This window comes from Rattus norvegicus, chromosome 8 (genome assembly GCF_021556685.1).
Source record: "Rattus norvegicus strain SHRSP/BbbUtx chromosome 8, alternate assembly SHRSP_T2T, whole genome shotgun sequence".
Taxonomy (NCBI): domain Eukaryota; kingdom Metazoa; phylum Chordata; class Mammalia; order Rodentia; family Muridae; genus Rattus; species Rattus norvegicus.
In genome coordinates, this window is record NC_141541.1 from 97,103,693 (window position 1) to 97,125,645 (window position 21,953).

A 21,953-nucleotide genomic window follows, 5' to 3' on the forward strand; every position below is an offset into this window, starting at 1 on the left:
AGATCACCAGGCACAATGCCCCAGACTTAGAAACAGCTTAGTAAATGCCTACTGAGTAGAGAATGGCATTTGGAGTCAATGGCAAATGTCCATGGGGCTCTGAAAGACCAGCCGTGTACAACAGCAGATGGTGACTCATCAGGTAAATCCGATGTCATTCCGCTGGTGGCCTGCTATATAAGCAAAGGCTGACCTGACCAAATCTGCCTCTTTCATTTCAGGAAATCCACCTTCCAAAGAAGTGCCTGCTGGGAAGTACCCATTCATAGTCACCTCTGACGATGGGCGAAAGGTTCCCGTGGTCCAGGCCTATGCCTTTGGCAAATACCTGGGCTATCTGAAGGTTGAGTTTGATGATAAAGGAAATGTTGTCACTTCCTATGGAAATCCCATTCTTCTGAACAGCACCATTCGTGAAGGTGAGATCTGGGGGGAATCTACCACATGAAAAGTTAGGCAGCCGCTAGACCTTCCATCCCCTTTTCTGTTCGTTTTGTTTCAGGAAATAAATGACTGTGACACTTGTGAAGAATTTAGCTGCTCCCTTGCATTTGCTCTCTTTATTCATAAGGAAGTTTCAAATTCCCAAGTACTCATAATTTTTCCCAAGTCTGCTCAGAGCCCTATCGCTTCTCCTGCTTTGCAAAAGCTTAGTCCTGTGAGGCAAAAGCCACCATCGGCTCCTCTCTAGGGAGGAATAGACAACCAAAGAAAAGCAATTCAACTAGGACAGAGTGGTGCTCAAAATCTGGCCCACCTAACAAGAGGCAGTGACAGTGAGTGTGGTATGCACCTCAGTGTCTTCATTCATGAAACGAGCAAATACTTCTTTTTTTCTGGTTTTGTTTGTTTTGAGGCAGCCTCTCCATATATAGCCTAGGCTGGGTGTATATTATACCCCCATATCTGTCAGGAAGTAAGTACCTTGTGTTTTGAGACTCAGAATAAAAGAACATTGTTATGCCATCTGTTTTCATATGATGCTTGGACCCTCTGTCATGATTCCTTCTACTAGCCCTTTGCTGTTTACAATCATCAGCTCAGAAGGACGGGCAGTGAGGCAGGAGAGTCTGTGCTCACAACCTAGGCTTTTCAGCAGCTGAAGAGGAAGCAAGCTGAGAACCACACCCTCAGCAGACCCTCTGTACTTGTCCCAGCTTTTCAAACCTTATGGCAAGACCGTGGTGTCATCCTAGGTGGGCTGACGGGCTCATCTAGATGTTTGAGTTGGTGTCGAGATGCTCAAAACATCTTTGAGGTAAAATATACCCGGGTATTAATGTCAGAAAAACAAAACAAACATTCCTAAGGGATTTCATAGCCATGACCAAAATGCACAGATGTGACCAATGTGTACTTCCAGCAGGGAAGACTGGCGGGGCTTGATTTCTCTCCAGTGGACCCACTAGGAGATCTGCCTGAATTACAGACAGGCCTTTCCTCTCACTTGCACCTTTTTGATGTCCTTTCTTTCTAGATGCAGCCATCAAAGCAGACATTAACCAGTGGAGGATAAAATTAGATAATTATTCTACACAGGAACTCGGGAGAACCATCGTCTACCTGAATGGCTCCGCTCAGGAGTGCCGCTTCAGAGAGTGCAACATGGGAAACCTGATCTGTGATGCCATGGTGAGACGCCTTCAGGGCAAAGCGGCTGCATCTAGGGAGGGAGGAAAGGAAGATGGAGAGAAGGTACAACAAGGGACAGAATTAGGGACTTTGGTACATTCAGTGTCCAGACAGATGCATGACTGGTTTCATACTGAATAATTTGGCAAGGAGGCTCAAAGAGCTTAGGGGAGTGTCACTTTACTGCTTTACAAAGACGAAAACCTTTTAAAATACGTCTTCCTTAGATGTCCAAATCTGAGGTTTCTCTTTCCGTAAGATGATCTGAAGACAGGAAGTGCACCAGATATTGACACAGTACGTCTGCTTGGACCTGACTTGACAGAGCAGGTCTTCCCTGGTTTGTCTTCTTGGCTCTAAAAAGCATGAGCCTATATAACTTGTACTTCTTTTCCAAGCACAGAAGGAAAATACATAGTTATGATAGAGTAGTGGATTTCTCTAAATTTGAGGCCAGCCTGATTTATACAGCAAGCCCTAGGACACTGAGAGCTACATAGAGAGACTCTGGCTCAAAACAAACAAAGCATGTGTTTTCACATGCTGTAGCTGAACGTGTGCTTTGTAAAAGGAAAGTAAGGATGAAGCTGATTTGATTGCCTATTCCTGGCATAAGGTAGGTAAAGGACAGGCTGGAGCATCCTGTTGTCCTGGAGCAGTCTTGACACCAGCTAGAGAGAGCCTGTTGCTATGTGCCTTAGCTGGGGAATAGGTTTGAGGAGTTGGTCAGGAGTCCTCTGTCCTAAAAGAGTGACATGGGTCTGGTCACAGTATACTTTAGCTTCTGACTGATTGAAGGCTAATAAAAGATAGGTTAATAATTGTTTTATGATTAATGATGTATACAATGAGTTTTAGTGACAGTTGGGAAATCTCTGGGGACATGGGAGTAGGGAAGAATACTTTGTTTTCTCAGTAAAGATAATCAGATTCCTGGAAATGATACCAAGAAAGAAGACCTGAGTAACTAAATTTCCACTCTTGTAGATTAACAACAACCTCAGACACCCAGATGAAATGTTTTGGAACCACGTGTCCATGTGCATTGTAAATGGAGGTGGCATCCGGTCCCCCATTGATGAGAGGAACAATGGTATGCACCTGGCCCCAGCTTCTCTAGCTGTCTCTGGTGTCTCTTCCCCAACTGTGCCCACAGCACCCTCTGCTGCCCACCACGAACCAACATACTGGTCTTATAAGTTTGTGTTAGAGCTATTTAAGCCCAGTGCTTGGACAAATAAATACACACACACACACACACACACACACACACACACACACACACACACACATTTCATACAGATGTAGGCACCAAGTAAAACCCATGCTTTCTCTAAATTTCTGGCTTGAAAAGCTATTGCTCCTGTTTTATAAAAAGTATTGAACATTTTTACTTCTGGTAAGAAAAAGATCAATGCATTAGCTTTCTATGCTGGAAGACACACTTTATTTATTTACAGATACCCGAGGTCCTATGATACATTAAAACAAATCCACTAGACAGACACTGAAAGCTCTCCTGCGGTCATCCCTAACGTACTGTTATACCGTTTAGTGTAGTCTCCAAGCTCATTTTAGGTAAATAGGGCAGGTGGCTAGAACACACTGCTTGTGTAGAACTATGCAGTGTTTAACCAAGTCCTGGAGATTCAGCCTAAACCAGGAGATCCAAAGCTGAAAACGGTGGACTTGGTCCTTGGAGAGCTCAACCGCCTTGCAGAGTAGTGATCAGCAGGGCAGAAGCTTTCGATTTATTCCCTCCCAAAATTAAACACAGCTGCTGTGACTTCCCTCCCCTTTCTTCCCTCAGCCCAAAGGGAGCTGGTCTCTGGGTAAGCGTATTCTTGAGCTTTTTTTCCTTCCTGCTTCACTTCTAACTACCTAAGGTACCATCACCTGGGAGAACCTGGCTGCTGTGCTGCCCTTTGGAGGGACATTTGACCTTGTCCAATTGAAAGGGTCCACCCTGAAGAAGGCTTTTGAGCACAGTGTGCATCGATATGGCCAGTCCACAGGGGAGTTCCTGCAAGTGGGTGGTAAGTGGCACATCCTACAGGGCACATTGTCCCTCAAGGTGAGGCCATCTCATCTCCCTGCTCACCCCTTCTATGGTTGGGCTGCTTTGGATTTTCTCCCAGTCAACCGCATCTTTCAGTGATGATGGACTCTTGGAGTCACTGAGGTTAGGTTGAGGACAAAGTTCCAAGCCCCTGGCAATGAATTCTTTTGCCAACCTTGATTTGGACACCAGAAAATGTATCTATCCATGGGAGCTGACCTCCCAAACACTAGTCAGATCAGTTGACATGAGGTCTTTCTGTAGGAATCTTACTTGTGGGTGGATGCTTGTAACATTCTTTTTGTTTGTTTGTTTGCTTGTTTTTCGAGACAGGGTTTCTCTGTGTAGTCTTGGCAGTCCTGGAACTCACTCTGTAGACCAGGCTGGCCTTGAACTCAGAGATCTACCTGCCTCTGTCTCTCCAGTCCTGGTATTAAAGGTTTTCACCACCACAACATAGCACATGTAACATTCTTAAGCAAAAACAAAAGCTTTATTCATTATAGTTAACTGCCTGTGACCATATTAGGGTTCAAAGGAACTAAGAGAGAAAAAAGACAATCTGCTCTGATCCTGCTGGGAGGAAGGCAGGGTGCCAACCCCAGTGATCTTACTTAGCCCAGAATGACCTCAAACTCACTATGTAGCCAAAGTTGGCCTTTAACTCTTGATCCTCCTGCCCCCATCTCCCAAATGCTGGTAATATAGTAATGTCCCACTGTGCCTGGCTTCATTCTTTCGAGAGTATTTACTCTGTCAAATTTTATTTAATATTCACTCCTGGCTAAACTCAAACTATGTAGCTCTCAAATGTGTTGCGATCCTCCTGCTCCTAGGTTAGGATTTCCAAGAATGTACCTCATTTTCATTTTAGTTCACGGAACTGAATGCTGGGTGCGGCTGTCTGACAGGAGACCCTGACCTGTGGTCTGTGGGGTAACCCTGACTTAGAGGACATTTTTCCAGGGCAGAGACAAGGACCTGTGGTGTTCTCATGTTCTAGCAAAGTGCTGAGTACGCTTACCTGTGTAAATCACCAAATCCCAAATTGCTACACTCAGTCTTCAGAGCTGTTGCAAATGCTCCATTGCAATGATGCACACATCCCTTAATTTCCAAACCCAGTGAGTCATCACTGGACCAATTAATTCAGGATTATAGAGAGGAAAAATATGGGATTTCTCCCAGCAAAACCACCCTTGCCTTTCTGAGGTCAATTCTCCTGGAGGACTCAAGGATGAAGCTGAGGGGAGGTACACCATCACCAATAGTCCCAATGAAATTCACTAGAACAGTAACTAAAGTAACACAATCTAGTATCCCAGTTCTAGATCTTGGCCAAAAGCCTTTTCATAGGCAAAAGTCCCCTTGGACTCAGCAAAAACATGGTCTCATTTCTCTTCTAGGAATCCATGTGGTGTATGATATTTCCCGAAAGCCCTGGGACAGAGTGGTCCAATTAAAAGTTCTCTGCACCAAGTGTCGAGTGCCCATCTATGAGCCTCTCGAAATGGATAAAGTGTATAAAGTGGTCCTCCCAAGCTATCTGGTCAACGGTGGGGATGGATTCCAAATGATAAAAGATGAATTATTAAAACATGACTCTGGTAAGCACAAGTGTCTCTTCCTCTCCTGTTCCCAAAGGTATTCAGCACAAAAGAACTGGGCAGAGAAGAGCAAGGCAGAAGAGACCGATGCCTTTGTTGCTGGTTCCCTCCTGCTTTTGCTAACAACCGCACAGCACTGGCAAGCATCATGCCATCCCTTCCCCAGTACACATGATCCCATTTATCCAACTCCAGGGAAGACACACTTATTAGAGATAGGGTCTCTCTAGGTAATCATGGCTGGCCTGGAGCTTACTATGAAGATCAGGCCAGCCTGGAACTCAGAGAGATTCTCCTGCCTCTGCTTCCCAAGCATTGGGATTAAAGGTGTGTGCTGTCACACCTGGTCCATGATTATTTTAACAGTAATCTACTGTGTATTAACAGTGCCAGGTATTAATAGCTTCAATTATGAATCCACATGGCATGATTTAAATAATAAGATTCTTTGGGTCATTGTGGATCTGTCTCAGCAAGTCTTATCTCTTTATCCACCTTCTTCTGGAAGAAACCTTCAGTGTCCCATCAACAAGTATGTGAAGATGTTGAACAGACAGCATGAGAAAGAAAGCCACCTTTATTTCTCAACTAAGTCTTGGCCCAGGTCCCCAGTGCCCTGGGCTCTAGTCTATTACAGCTGTGATGCCAACAGCCTCTTAGAAGCCTTAGGGCAGAGGAAATGTGCTGCTCCCTGTTGCCCAGTGCTGAAGCTCGTGTCGAGAACATAGCGCCATCAAATTCTTTGAACTTAAAACTACCAGCATTTTTGTCTTCTAAGATGCTTTACCCCTGGAATCAAGAGAGATGTCTTCTCTTTTTCAACTCCAACAACTTTAGAGACTTAATTTCTCTTATTGTTAATAGATCTTTTTTTTTCTAGAGTAGAATAATATATGTTTTCTTTTTCCAGGTGACCAAGATATCAGTGTGGTTTCTGAATACATCTCAAAAATGAAAGTAATTTACCCAGCAGTTGAAGGACGGATCAAGTTCTCTGCAGCAAGTCATTACCAAGGAAGCTTTCCTTTAATAATTCTTTCCTTTTGGGCAGTGATCCTTGTTTTGTACCAATAACAGGAAGTCTTGTCCTTGGTGTCAAACTGCATTTTTCTTCCAGTGATATTCAAATCTGCCTCTGGAAAGCTGGCTTTGTGATGGTGCTCATCATCCTCAAGGCTCCAGGCAGATGCTCTTCACAAGGAAGAGACTGTAATATCATTTGTTGGGACCAGCAACTCAATGAGCAGAGAGTCAAAGTGAACCAACAGGGTCCTTCTGGAAGGTAGTGGGTAGGGGAAACATCTGGGTGTAGTTTGCACATCCACATAACACATCTGGCTACCACTGAGCCTCAAAAATAATTTTTCCCTTTCTATTCATTTCTAATCCATCAAACAACTGATGTTTACATAGAACTTTATCATTGCCAGTTCTGGTGGCACATGCCCGTGGTCACAGAACTTGGGAGGGAGGAGAGGATGGCTGCAAGTTCTAGGCCAGCCTGACCTATGTAGAGTTTCAAGCCAGTTAGCTAGACATCAAGACTCACACAAACAAACAAAACCATTATAATTTACAAGTAGATTTCTGTAGACAAGTATTGTGATGTTAATCAGAAAGGGTTGACTTGTTCAAGGCCATAAATCTCTAAACAATACATCTAGGACCTGAACCCAAGTCTTTTTACCTCAAGTCCAATACTCTCTCCTACAGTCAAGTCTCCTCTCTTCCTGCCAATGGCCCCAGATGACAAATCTCTGTTTCAGCCCTCCATACTATCCTTTCTTTTGGGCTCCTATTGTCTCTCAAGTTTGAGAGAGTAACTACTGGACAGAATATGTGCCTTTGATGAGTCACAGACAAACTGTATAAAGCAGATAATGGGTTAGTCCAGGGAATGCAAAAGGCAGTCAGGGACAGTGGAGAAAGGGAAAGGAGAATGTGACCAGGACTGATACATTATAGAAGAGAGAATGGGTATTTAGATGTGTTACACAAACACTAGTTAAGAAGCAGGGCATAGGGGCTGGGGATTTAGCTCAGCGGTAGAGCGCTTACCTAGGAAGCGCAAGGCCCTGGGTTCGGTCCCCAGCTCCGAAAAAAAGAACCAAAAAAAAAAAAAAAAAAAAAAAAAAAAAAGAAGCAGGGCATGACTCCAAAGCAGAACACTGGTTCTTGTTAACTCCTGTGTGATTCCAAAAGTCCTGCCTCTCTCCTTCCTTCTTCCTCACATGGGAGGTGCACCAGAGGTCTCCCTAAAATAAACTGTAATTCTAAACCTGATCTGTCCTGTCCAAGATGCCAATATAGCTCTTGTTCTAGTCACACCATGTACATTACGGGAAAATCCAGTGTTCTGGAAGGCAAGAGTGATTTTAAGAAGTGGTATACATAAATGTTTGAAGTCACTGAGACTCAAAGCCCAAGCAACCACTGTAAGACATACTCCAGTCAAGATATGAGAGGACCAGCAGGACAGGGAGCCCTATGGGATGCCCAAGAGATACCCAGACTGATGAAATTATCTATGCCCACAGAACGGCAGACAAGACAGTCCTGTGTCCAAGTGAGCACGGTTAGCACTGTAACAGAAATTAAGAAACCTTAACTACCAACCAGCAGCTAGATGTTTAGACAGGGAACATGTTTGTTTCCTAGTGTTTACAAATATTAAATACTCTTGACATCTTAAAATTTCCAATCCTTTTATGAAGTTTGTTGCAGTGAAACAATGCCTTCAGTTCTTTGAATGTATGGATCAGTTATAAACACAAATGTCAATAGGACTGTAAAAGATAAAGGTGCATATGAGGTATATTTTTTATGCTTGGTCAGTAAATGAGGAGAAATCTTATTATAGCGTAATTTTTAAAGAACATTTTATAATTTTTCTAAGTATGTGTATATGTATATTTTATGCAGCAGTACTGAGAAATGACTTTGGACTACTTTGTAATTGTAAATTCCGGACAATAAAGCTGAAGACATATTCCTGTCTTTGGTCTTACTTCTCTTAAACACTGTACCCACCGGGAATACAGCAAGGGCGATTTTTCACCAGGATCATTCGTCTTGGTCATAAACACATTCTCATCTGGTAACCCTTCCCTTCTCTCACTTCAAAATTGAGAAGAAAAATTCATACAATTTTTTTAAGCAGGAGAAAAAAGTCTTTTCTCTCTTTTCTTCTTTTAAAGGAAATCTCAACTTTTCTTTATCTAGTCTTGCTTTACTCCTCAGTGAAAATTGACCAGTCTCTAGATAAAACACTAGAGATGGGGTTATTTAAACCTGAGATTCCAGACATGACTGTAGAATAAGGTCACGACAAACCAGGTAAATACAATCAACACCAGTCTTTGTTAACTTCCTTGAACTTTTGCTTAAATGTGTGCTACTGTTCTGTACTAAACTTAAGTGGCATCCAAATTTTCTTGCTCAACCTAAAACCATACTTAATATTTTTGTATCAGCTAACAAAATTTGGATTATTTATGGTGTATAACATGTTTTAAAATGTATACCAATACTGTGAAATGGCTGTGCCAAGCTGATTATCAATGCCTTCTCTGTGCTTGCTTTTAATTTCTCAGTGGCTACATTTCTACAAGAGTCCCTTTTCCCCTTCCTCCATTGTCATCCCTCTCTGGTATTCCCTTTGTCTTCTTAATATACCTCTCTACTGACATAATTTAGAAATCTAAAATATAATCCTGGGCTGAAGAGCCATCTCAGTGGCTAAGAGTATCTGATACTTTTGCCGAGGACCCAGGTTCAATTCCCAGCACCCACAATTCCCAGCTTACAGCCGTATGGGATTTAGCAGCATGCTCTGTCCTCTAAGAGCACTAGACATACAAGTGGTACACAGACAAATATGCAGTCAAAACACCCACAAACATAAAAATAATCAATACATTACAATTATGATGGTACACAATCACTTATCTATAGTCAGCGGGAGGCATACACTTCAGTGTGCCAACATTTCTCTCACTTTGGCAGTTAACTATACAAAAACTGAGAGATTACCACAGGCCACATTCCTGCCTCCAAATTCCTGTCTACTCTGTCTCATCAGCGTCTTCCCATAACAGATCTTCTGTCTACCACATCCTTTGTGCCTGGTACTGCTGGGGCACAAACAGGAAGCACAAGGATGAGTAAGACATAGCTCTGTGTCCACAGCTCAGCAAAGTGACAGAAAACGACATTAATCCTAAAAACAGAAACTCAAGCTTCTGTCTAGCCATTATCTCTTCCTGTCCCTAGGAGGCATTGCCACTCTTACGTTGGTAGATTCTGTGCCTTGTAGTAGGACAGCTAGTGTCCAAACCCCGAGCCACAGAAGGGGATATCCAACCTACTGATGACCACAGTCCCATTCATCTTGATTGAAGCTATTGGTCCACGGATAAGAATGCTAACCAAACCAAGACAGTAAGAAGCCTGCAGTGACCATTTTTACTCATACGTAAATGTAAGACAAGCTTTTCCCTGCCGTCTATACAGTGATTGCACAGTTGTCTAACCTGTCTCCCCTACATGAAGGTATGAAGCTGAGACAATGATGTGGAGAACCTCTATGATTCGGCTGTTACCAGCCCTCTGGCTGGATTACATAAGGACACACTCTGTACTCCCTCTAACACAACAACTCTGCTCTGGTTCTGCCACCCAGAACCCAAACTACAATTAGGAGAAAACAACAAAACGCTCCCCTGAACACACTCATAAGAGGGCTTGAGGAGTCAAACATGCACATCCTAAATGCACACTCTAAAGCCGCTCAAACTCATCGGGGACAATTACACCAATTCCCTTTCTGTACTACTAAAACGTATCAGAAAAGCTAGAAAATCAACCAAATTAGTCACACAGTGCTTGTAGCTCATTCCCTTGCGGATTTAATTTCAATGTCTCTCGTTTTACAAGGTTTTTGTGCTATCTTTTAAATCCGGGGCTGGCGCATTCACTCAGCTGTTAAAAGCAGTGGTTGCTCCTGCAGAGGACGGGGTTCAGTTTCCAGCACTCATATGGTAGCTCACAAGCATCTGTAACTCCAGCCCCAGGAGATCCACTGCCCTCTTCAGACACCAGGCGTGCACATTGTGCACATACACATAAATCTTAAAAAACATGGTACATCTACACAATGGAGTACTACTCAGCCTTCAAAAACAATGACCTCGCAAAATTCATAGGCAAGTGGATAGAACTAGAAAATGTCATGCTGAGTGAGGTTACTCAATCACAGAAAAACACATGGTGTGCACTCACTGATAAGTGGATATTAGCCCCAAAGCTCAAATTACCCAAGATACAATCCACAGAGCACATGAAGCTCAAGAGGAAGGATGACCAAAGTGTGGATGCTTCATTCCTTCTTAAAAGGGGGATATACAAAAATAGCAATATGGAGACAACATTTGGAGAAGAGACTTAAGGAAAGGCCATTCAGAGCCTGCTCCACCTGGGGAATCCAGCTCATATCTATAGTCACCAAACCTAGACAATATTGATGAAGTGCATGCTGACAGGAGCCTGATATAGCTGTCTCCTGAGAGGCTCAGCCAGAGCATGACAAATACAGAGGTGAATGCTAGCAGCAAACCATTGAACTGAGAACAGGGTCCCCATTGGAGGAGTTACAGAAAGGATTGAAGGAGCTGAAGGGCTAGCAACCCCATAAGAACAACAATACCAACCAACAAGAGCTCCCAGGAACTAAACCACTATCCAAAGAATACATATGGCCAGATCCATGGCTCCAGGTGCACATGTAGCAGAGGATGGCCCTATTTGACATCAACGGGAGGGGAGGCCCTTGGTCCTGCCAAAGCTGGACTCCCCAGTTTAGAGGAATGACAGGGCAGGGAGGCAGAAAGGAGGAGTGGATAGGGGGAAACACCCTCACAGAAGGAAGGGGAGGGGAGATGGGATAGGGGGCTTATGGACAGGAAACTGGGAAAGGGAATAATATTTGAAATGTAAATTTAAAAATCCAATAAAAAATAAAATTAAAAAAAGGAAACAAAAAAATTTTAATTAAATCTTTTCAAGTGTGGATGCTAGCAATAATATATGTAAACAAATATATGTGGGTACAGTTTAATGTGTAAAAAAGAGAACAGGAAAGGCTAAGTATTAGGGGCCGGGAAAGGATTTAAGACAGGCAAGAGAAGGGCGTTATGAGAGCAGATATAAAGTCAGTGTTTCTTAAGTCTAACTTTGTCAAACGTTCCATTTCTGGTGCTAGATGAGCACATGGAGATATACTTGGTGCTGAAGTGTACGATCCAGCCTGAAGCGCCACAGCTGCTGCTCCCAGTGTCCACCTTATCTGTGCCCAGGTTCACTGAGCTACGACCTTGGGTCCGGTTAGTCTCAGTAGGTGTCTTTCTTTGCAACATTTTTATAATAAAGTATATTTAAAGAACTGTTTAAATGAAGTCTTTTGAAATATGATGGCTCATGCATATTAATTCCAGTACTCTCGAGTTCAAGGGCAGCCTTGGGCTATGTAGCAAGTTCTAGTCTATCCTGGACTTCATCTTAAAACTCTGTCTCAAAACCCAAAGCATGCTGGGGATTTAGCTCAGTGGTAGAGCGCTTACCTAGGAAGCGCAAGGCCCTGGGTTCGGTCCCCAGAAAAAAAAAAAAAAAAAGAACCAAAAAAAACCCCAAAGCATAAGCCATCCTAATAAAGTACCTTGGCGACCTCCTTTTCCAATGGTGAGCTGTTAGGACTTGCCTTCATTTTCTGCATGCTGCCCTGGGCCATGACACGCATGTTGAGGTCAGAGGACAACTTGGAGGAGTCTGTTCTCTTCTTCCACCATGTGGGCTCCAGGGATCAAACTCAGGTCACCAGGCTAAGCAGCAAATGACTTCATTAACAACGCAATCTTCTCAGGCTCTCCGTTACTTTTCATGAGGCCATCAATTCTGTTGCAATATGGTCCCAGCCAAATGACTCTTTTAACCTAGGTTTTCTCCTGAAAGGCTCTGTCTCCAAATAGAGTCAATATGGGACTTACAGTTTTAACACAGAAATTTGGGGAAGACATAATTCAGACCATAACAATGAGTGAGACCTACTTACTGAAAATGTGATATATAATATATATAAATGTTATATATATATGAATAAATAAGTTATTCATATTCTAAAAAGGGAAAGAAATGACAATGCAATTCCTACATCTGCAAGATGTTTTGTAGCATCATATTGCATTTCCATGGTAACTGTTGCCTTGTCTTCTAGGTGATGATGTTAGGCCACAGAGAACTATAAAGGTGGAAGTTACACTTGACTCTCTCTGGTCTTTATGCCCTTGTTACTATTGAAAACAAAGCATTTGTTTCCTAAAGTAGCCAGTCTGGGCCCCTAGTGTATTTCAAATGCTTTACTGTGTCCATTCTCCCCCATCTGTTTTCATGTGTGTCTCAATGTGTGAGCTTCATGAAGAACATGTTTTAAATGTGTTACTAGGAACAGAATTACAAGAAGGAGCTATCTGGTTGGAAGAATACTGTAAAGTTAATACTAGCTGTTAAATCCTTTGAATGGTCTAAGGCTATCTTTTATGTGCTCTAATTTAAATACAGGTACAAGATCTTAAAATTGTTGAAAGGAAACATTTAATCTTTGTTTATGGACTTGGTAAAAATATTCAATTTTATAATAAAAGGTATAAACAGATTATGTCCATTGCTGTTAACGGACTATATATGTATGATTTCAGATGTGGTCATCATTAGATTAAATGAGTGTGTCTTGCTAAGTGCTGTCAAAGAATGTGCTGTGTGCATATGCACATGAATCAGCTAGACACACAAAGGGGAGTCTTTGAACCTTGGCCCACTGCTCCTTCACACTAACTGCAATTGCATTTGAAGCAAAAGAAAACAAAGATTGTTGGCCTTACTTGTTTGCTTTCATTCAAAACAACAACACAGAGCTGGGGAAATGGCTCAGTAAATAAAGTGCTTGACATGCAAGAATGATCACCAGAGTTTGAATCCCCAGTGTCTACATAAAAATCAAAGGGCGTGTAAGCAAGCCTATAATCCCAGCACTCAGGAGGGCATGAGCAGCAAATCCAAAAGCTCCAGGGGCAGCAAAGAGAGCAAAGTAGACAGTAATAGAGAAGACACCCAGTATCGCCCTCAGGTCTCCAAACAAACACGCACACATGGGCAAGAGCATCCACACACATGTATTCAAACACACATGAACACATGCATACTGCACATACAGAGAGGAAGAGAGAGACCCAAAAAACCCTAGCAATAAGTGGTATACGTTCTAGTAAAATCAAGATAGTAAATACAAAACAAAAAGCCATAATACCTAAATCACTTTTTATTGCTATTAGTTTGTAAGTCTTTATTAAAACAAAAAATATATTTCAAACACTAGAGTACATGATATTTATAAAAATATACAAAGTGTAAAGTACATTCCATTATACTGGTATGTTATTCTATACCAAGTGTTTACATCCAGGATGCCGTGGAGGTAGCTTCCTTTTGTACCTAAAGTAAGAGTAAATCCATTTAATAGGAGACAATAGCATGGGGTTCATTTTTAATTCCCTAACAGCTCTACTACAATAATACTCTAGATGAAAGTACACACACGCACACACACACACACACACACACACAGAGAGAGAGAGAGAGAGAGAGAGAGAGAGAGATCCAAACCCTTCCTGGCACATGCAGCAATTAATAGCACTGTTTTGTCACTGCAAAACCTCAGAGCTAAAAGCTTTCTGGTATTCATTCCAATGCAATTTAACATAAAATTCCTAACGTTTCCACCCTCCTTTAAAAATACATTTGATATTACTAGAATGTGAAAACTTACAATCAGTAGATGAACAGCCCAAATATGGTTTCCCTACTCTACAAAAGTGAGTTTTCACTACAATGCCACAACCTTGACCAGTAGTTTTTGGTTTTGTTTTTCATCTACCTAAAGGGATTAGTCAAAAGGTAAAGGAGCTGGAGAGACGGTTCAGCAGTTAACAGTTCCTGCTGTGTAATTATGAGAACTAGAGTTCTGATCCCATCACCCCTGTGACAAACCAAACACCGAGCTTGTAACCACAGTTCACCACAGCTCCTAAGACAACAGACAGGAGGAGAACTGCTATGACTTTTATATTTCCTCCTGTGCATTCAGACACACACACACACACACACACACACAGACACACACACACACACACACACAGAGACACACACACACACACACACACACAGAGACACACACACATGCTGACAGATATATATACATACACACATCTTTAGAGAGAGAAATGGTTGCATGGCTGCCCACCATAACTGGACAGTAAGTCCTACTGATGAAGATACCACACACTTCTGAGGACAGTCCACAGAGAACTCAATGCGGAACTAACTAGGAAACCTCTTCCCTGCTGGCTGGGTTTCAGAGTTCCAGTGGCTGCTAGGGAAGAAGAGCAGTCAGTGGGGAACCAGCAATACTGAACCCTGCATGCAACAATATGAACCTGCCCGGCAAGACAGGCCCTCAGGCCCTCAGCAGCAAGACTGCTATGGGTCTAAAAACCTTTTCTGATTTGATTTGAGGGCTGCTCCCAGGCAGGAACTCGTGCCTAAATCTATAAATCTGGTGGAGAAGTCATAGGCCCCAGGAGGGAGCCTGGTATTGTTGCTAAACAGCCTTGTTGTGGAAGTGCCTTCTAAGTATTTGTACCATAGATTAGCCCTGCTCTCACGCTACTCTTTGCTGTGGGCAGTGGTTACAGCATAGACTCCTCAATGGTCAGTGTGCTGACAGTGTGTGACTGTGAAAGTTTAGCCCTAAATGGGACATTCGTATCAACGCCCACAGGAAACATCTAGAAAGAGGGGATGCCAAAGATGGGGAAGAGTGCTATAATGTGCTGTAAACATGTCATAAACTCACAGTGTCTGTGGGCACCTGTACAAGATAAAAACAGTCAGACAGAGCTCTGGGTTCAATCCTTAGTGTCTCAAACAAACAAACAAACAAACAAATAACAGCCTGAGTCCAGTCCCTGACACCCACATAGTAGAAGGAGAGAACCAACCCTGCAAGTTTTCCTGTGAGCTTCACACTTGCATTGTGGTGTGTTTATACATGTATTCACATTTGTGCACACATACACAGTCAATCATCAATTAGAAAAAAACTTAAAAAAAAAAAATAAAGAACAAACAGCAGAACTTCCAGGATACATGTGGGAAGGGCTTAAGAACTCCTGAGAAACTACTGGCAGTTGACGGCTGTCTGAGAGGAGAGAGAGAGTGGTCCTTTGTAAGAGGGTAGCCGCTGGTACACTGCTCAGGCCCCCAAGGATGCCCACATACCCATGCACACAAAGTTCTCACTCATTGGGTTACTTTAAAGGAAAGGAAACTGGGCGGAAGGTTATTGAGAGGGGATTCAGAGGGAATTAAAGGTAGATGGATAAGCACATGGTATGTATATATGCATGAAATGTTAGAACAAAATTTTAAATATTCAGAAAAAAGAAAACCTCAATATCCTCAATATTACAGACAGTAAGAACACTATGGTCTAACTCCAACTCATTTTGTGTTCTTGGACTCATAGATCCATGTTGAGAAAACATTCAAGTCTCTGATTTACACAGCAGATAATGTTGCAGCTGATTATCTGAACAGGTAGGCTCGTTTTGATGATAAGATTAGTCACACATTCAGTTGAAAGCACAGTAAAGGGCCCTTATTTATCTGCTTATAATGAGAAACAGAGGACTTCAAGGCAGAGGCTGTCCTGAGTCTGCTACATCAAATCTACCTCAAATCTACTCCATGTCTGGACATGTTGGATGAGAACAATACACAAAGCCACTTGTGTCAAGTTATTCAGTTTTCAAATGGTGGCAGTCACAATGGTTTACTAATATTTTTGTCTCTAATTAAATGTCCATATACTTCTCAAAGAAGAATGAATAAATTACTACTTTCCAGTTACCTTATTCAGCTCTGGAAACAGCTCCTGTATCACAATGTCCAACAAAACATAGGTCAGCTGCAGCACAAAGACATGTGACAAAATGTAAGGTACTAGACAGTAAAAATTACGGGCACAGCTTCCAGGACTATGGTAAATCTCTATGTAAGACGGCGGGACTGTAATGGCCACGGAACACAAGCAGCACAGAGGTGTCTTTAATACCACCAACAATGCTCTACCCTGAGATGCATAGAAGGGACCTTTATGAATAAAAAACTGGCATTATTATGCTTTGCCCATTCTATGTAAGTTTTTCAACAAATTTTAGATAAATAAGTATGAAATTGATATTACATTAACATTTCAACAAAATTTATATAGCGGCAATATACATAAAAATGTTAACTGGTTATTCTATGACTTGAATTACCAAAATGTTTACACTATGTCATAAACTTTCTATATATCCAAAATTTTCTAGTAGGAAGATAAATTAACTTTAAACAACCCTGTATGCCACACAGAAGAAAGATAACCGGCAAAAACAGTACACATAGATTTCCTACCTGAATGTTTAGCTTAGTTCAGTGGTAAGCTAGATTCCGAGTAGTGACTCATACAGGTAACAACCGACATCCTGCTGCCCAGTAACCACACCGACACTGGCCTCCTTACCTGCTTGTTGAGCACTGGCTGCTGCAAGCCATCAAACAGAAGTCTGATGCTTTCATACTTGGTTTCTTCACCAATACACTTGACGATCAGATCTAGACAGGAAAGACAGATGAAAGAGCTCACAATGACTCACCACCAACCGCCTCAAGTAAAAAGGCCTCCCGTTTGCAGAGACCATGTAAAAGCTCCAAGTCAGTATTTTTCAAACCAGTTTCTACAAGAACCTCCTAGAAATAAGTCTTATGGTCAAGTAAAATAAGTAGTTATTATTAATCCACCTTTCAGAAGTTCACATTGCACAGAATCATACTGTATCATACAAACCAACCACCTCTGAGCGATAAAAGACTTATAAAACATGTTTTATTACACATGATGGTAAAACAAAACCAATTTTTAAACTATTTACTTTTAATTATGTGTTGTGTTTGTGAAGAGAGGTGTGCACATGAGTGCAAGTGCCCACAGAGGCCAGAAGAGGTGCTAAGAGTTTCTGGAGGTGGAGTGATAGGCAATTGTAAACCACCTAATGTGCTTTTCTCTGCAAGAACAGCATGTATTCAACTACTGAGCCATTCCTCAGCAACCCAAGCCAAAGGATTCAAACCCCTCCAAATATGTTTGTGTACTTATGTGCATACATATAGAAATACACAGAACAAATGTCTACGACCAGATGCAGTGGACATCTGCAACCTCATCATTTCAGAAGCAAAAGCAAGGTCAACTTGGCCTACACAGTACATTCCAAGCCAGCCAGGGTCACACAGCAGACCCTGTCTTGTTTGTTTGTTTGTAAACAAAAACAAAACAAGTCCAAAACCTCTAATTATTGTGTGAATAGAAATAGATTTGTCTTAAATTTTAGGGGTGAGCCAAGTGTAAAGGCTCCTACATGTAAATACCAGCACCAAAAACACTGAAGCAAGACAACTGTTGCAAGTTCGAGGCTAGTCTGTGCTATAGCTCAAGAATCTATCTCAGACAAACAAAATATTAGTATTATCAATAAAAAAACCAAATCACAATTAGTTTCAATACTTATACTGCAACTTCAAAGGGTGCCAATTTATATAAAATAGAGTTATTTAAATATTATACCTGGAATGTAATTCATCATTTCTTCAAAAGTTTGTTTTGCTCCTTTTTGCTTATCTTGCAGAGAGCGAGGTTCAGTATTTTCACAAAATATAGCATCTAAAAATGAGTACAGGAAATTTATACAATTATTTTCCAATTTATACACAAGTATATATCCTAGTAGTAGAAAACTGATTAATTCATAATAGTCCCAAATAATATAAAATACCTCAGTGTGACTTTAACCAAGCAAGTGAAAGATCTGTATGATAAGAACTTCAAGCCTCTGGAGAAAGAAATTGAAGAAGATCTCAGAAGATGGAAAGATCTCCCATGCTCATGGATTGACAGGATTAATATAGTAAAAATGGCCATTTTACCAAAAGCGATCTACAGATTCAATGCAATCCCCATCAAAATTCCAATCAAATTCTTCAGAGAGTTAGAACAATTTGCAAATTCATCTGGAATAACAAAAAACCCAAGATAGCTAAAACTATCCTCAACAATAAAAGGACTTCTGGGGAAATTGCCATCCCTGAACTCAAGCAGTATTACAGAGCAATAGTGATAAGAGACAGGCAGAAAGACCAGTGGAATAGAATTGAAGACCCAGAAATGAACCCACACACCTATGGGCACTTGATTTTTGACAAAGGAGCCAAAACCATCCAATGGAAAAAAGATAGCATTTTCAGCAAATGGTGCTGGTCCAACTGGAGGTCAGCATGTAGAAGAATGCAGATCGATCCATGCTTATCACCCTGTACAAAGCTTAAGTCCAAGTGGATCAAGGACCTCCACACCAAACCAGATACACTCAAACTAATAAAAGAAAAAGTGGGGAAGAATCTCGAACATATGGGCACTGGAGAAAATTTCCTGAACAAAACACCAATGGCTTATGCTCTAAGATAAAGAATCCACAAATGGGATCTCATAAAACTGTAAAGCTTCTGTAAGGCAGAGGACACTGTGGTTAGGACAAAACGGCAACCAACAAATTGGGAAAAGATCTTTACCAATCCTACAACTGATAGAGGGCTTATATCCAAAATATACAAAGAACTCAACAAGTTAGACCACAAGGAGACAAATAACCCTATTAAAAAATGGGGTTCAGAGCTAAACAAAGAATTCACAGCTGAGGAATGCCGAATGACTGAGAAACACCTAAAGAAATGTTCAACATCTTTAGTCATAAGGGAAATGCAAATCAAAACAACCCTGAGATTTCACCTCACACCAGTCAGAATGGCTAAGATCAAAAACTCAGGTGACAGCAAATGCTGGCGAGGATGTGGAGAAAGAGGAACACTCCTCCATTGCTGGTGGGACTTCAAACTGGTACAACCATTCTGGAAATCAGTCTGGAGGCTCCTCAGAAAATTGGACCTTGAACTACCTGAGGACCCAGCTATACCTCTCTTGGGCATATACCCAAAAGATGCTCCAACACATAACAAAGAACATGTTCCACTATGTTCATAGCAGCCTTATTTATAATAGCCAGAAGCTGGAAAGAACCCAGATGCCCTTCAACAGAGGAATGGATACAGAAAATGTGGTACATCTACACAATGGTACTATTCCCCTATCAAAAACAATGACTTTATGAAATTCATAGGCAAATGGATGGAACTGGAAAATATCATCCTGAGTGAGGTAACCCAATCACAGAAAAACACACATGGTATGTACTCATTGATAAGTGGCTATTAGCCCAAATGCTCGAATTACCCTAGATGCACAGAACAGGTGAAACTCAAGGATGACCAAAATACGAAGGCTTCACTCCTTCTTTCAAAGGGGAACAGAAAGAAGTATTTGTAGCAGTGAATTGTGAATTATTACAGAATTCATAATAGCTTTGATAGAACCATTCTATGTATCCTTTGATGAATGTCTAAAGGACATGTGATCCACAAACACAACAGATTAGAATGCTGTAAAAATGTCAAAATGTGTATGTCTATAAACCTAGCACTTAGAAGTTAGAGGCAATAAGATTAGCAGTTCAGCAAGAATACCCTTGGCAGGGAATAGGGAGGCAAAGTTTAGAACAGGGGCAGAAGGAACACCCATTCAGAGCCTGCCCCACATGTGGCCCATACATATACAGTCACCAAACTAGATAAGATGGATGAAGCAAAGAAGTGCAGGCTGACAGGAACCGCAAGTAGATCTCTCCTGAGAGACACAGCCAGAATATAGCAAATTCATAGGGGAATGTCAGCAGCAAACCACTGAACTGAGAACGGGACCCCCGTTAAAGGAATCAGAGAAAAGACTGAAAGAGCTTGAAGGGGCTTGAGACCCCATATGAACAACAATGTCAACCAACCAGAGCTTCCAGGGACTAAGCCACTACCCAAAGACTATACATGGACTGGGCTCCAACTGCATAGGTAGCAATGAATAGCCTAGTAAGGGCACCAATGGAAGGGGAAGCCCTTGGTCCTGCCAAGACTGAACCCCCAGTGAACGTGATTGTTGTGGGGAGAGCGGTAATGGGTGGAGGGTGGGGAGGGGAACACCCATATAGAAGGGGAGCGGGAGAGGTTGGGGGGGTGTTGGCCTGGAAACCGGGAAAGGGAATAACAATTGAAATGTAAATAAGAGGGGTTGGGGATTTAGCTCAGTGGTAGAAAGCTTGCAAGGCCCTGGGTTCAGTCCCCAGCTCCGAAAAAAAGAAAAAAAAAAAAAAAAAAGGAAAGAAATGTAAATAAGAAATACCCAATTTAATAAAGATGGAGAGAGAAAAAAGAAATACTGGTTAAAAAAACAAAACCCCCCCCAAAAAAAAAAAAAACCACAATCCTTCCCCTTCAGACCTAACTAAAACCACAAGTGCAGAGCATGAAACAGACAGGATCAAATGCAAACCTCTGAGAAGGGTTATGAGTGACACCAGCCGATGCTCCTGAAAGAGCTGCTCCAGCTTGCACTGGAGATAGTAGTCAGTGTACATTTCCAGTGTGTTCTTAAAGAGGATTCGAGTGCCCATTAAAAGGTGATGAAGCCAATCTGGAACTTGAAAAACTACTCGCCCTGCGGAAAACCAATTGAGAACCAACAGAAATTGATTGTTGCTCAGGAAAACAAATGTATACAAGTAACAGTGGTCATGTTCATGTTTAAATCTGTGGAAGGGCTGTGTATGCAACATGAGGGCAGCTTAATGAAGAACACCGTGGACTGTTAGGCCTTACCTACATACATCAGGTAATCGTAGACTCCATCCACAGTCATCACCTCCATGAAGTAGTTCTGATTTTGTTTTCGCTCTGTGTTTTCAGCGCGGTTTGCATTATTCTTAAATAGATCGTTGAAAAGCTAAAGTATAAGTTGAAATAATAAAGAGGCATATAGCTTATTGCATTTACTGACAGTAAGTAATCACTAAGGTTAAAAGAATACAGCAAAATGACACATTAGGAAAGTTAAAATTTGCTTTCAAAATTTCACATTCGTGACCAAAGCTACAGAAAAAAACCCACATATTTCTCTCAATATAACATTAAAGCTTATATTCACTTTTGCCATGAGTTAATTCACTAGCCATAAAGAATCTCCTTTTCCTTGTTTTTCCCCTGGTTTTTGGTTCTTTGCTTTGAGGTGCTTGGATGGTCTAAACCTAGAGCCTCAAGTAAGCCAGGCAAGTGTCCACTCACTAAGCTGCATCTGCCCTCATTTTTATTGTCTTTTCCTTCAGTGAGATGCAGAGACAGAGCAAAGCTATGCAGCCCCAGACTGTCCTCAAACTCACGACTCTCCTCTCTTGGCCTCCCGAGGGCCCGGTTCTACAGGCTTGCTCTGCCACACTTGCCTCCCTTGTGCTACTGCTGCTCGTGGCTCTCTAAGGCAGGGTCTCACTCTTAGCCCCAGCTGGCCCGGAATC

At 41.8% G+C, this 21,953-nt stretch overlaps 2 protein-coding genes across 16 annotated transcripts in view; one reads left to right on the forward strand and one right to left on the reverse strand.

Annotated features, from left to right (window-relative positions):
• Window positions 1–7,432, forward strand: part of Nt5e (5' nucleotidase, ecto) — a 43,799-nt gene extending 36,367 nt beyond the window's left edge. The window contains 6 exon segments of the mRNA NM_021576.2: window positions 222–419; window positions 1,478–1,632; window positions 2,620–2,725; window positions 3,519–3,668; window positions 5,098–5,298; window positions 6,209–7,432. Coding sequence (NP_067587.2) covers window positions 222–419; window positions 1,478–1,632; window positions 2,620–2,725; window positions 3,519–3,668; window positions 5,098–5,298; window positions 6,209–6,372 — 974 coding nt within the window. The 3' untranslated portion in view covers window positions 6,373–7,432.
• The window catches only part of Snx14 (sorting nexin 14), an 82,694-nt gene continuing 61,273 nt past the window's right edge, over window positions 533–21,953 (reverse strand). For 7 of the 15 annotated variants that reach the window (XR_015626671.1, XR_015626670.1, XM_087562252.1 and 4 more), the window contains 6 exon segments: window positions 21,265–21,388; window positions 20,939–21,103; window positions 18,074–18,169; window positions 16,973–17,064; window positions 16,316–16,372; window positions 13,652–13,839 (listed from right to left, as the gene is read on the reverse strand). Coding sequence is in view for 8 of the 15 variants with exons in the window: in XM_087562252.1 (XP_087418378.1) it covers window positions 13,801–13,839; window positions 16,316–16,372; window positions 16,973–17,064; window positions 18,074–18,169; window positions 20,939–21,103; window positions 21,265–21,388 (573 nt within the window). In the remaining 7 variants the exon portion in view is untranslated. 15 annotated transcript variants of the gene reach the window in all.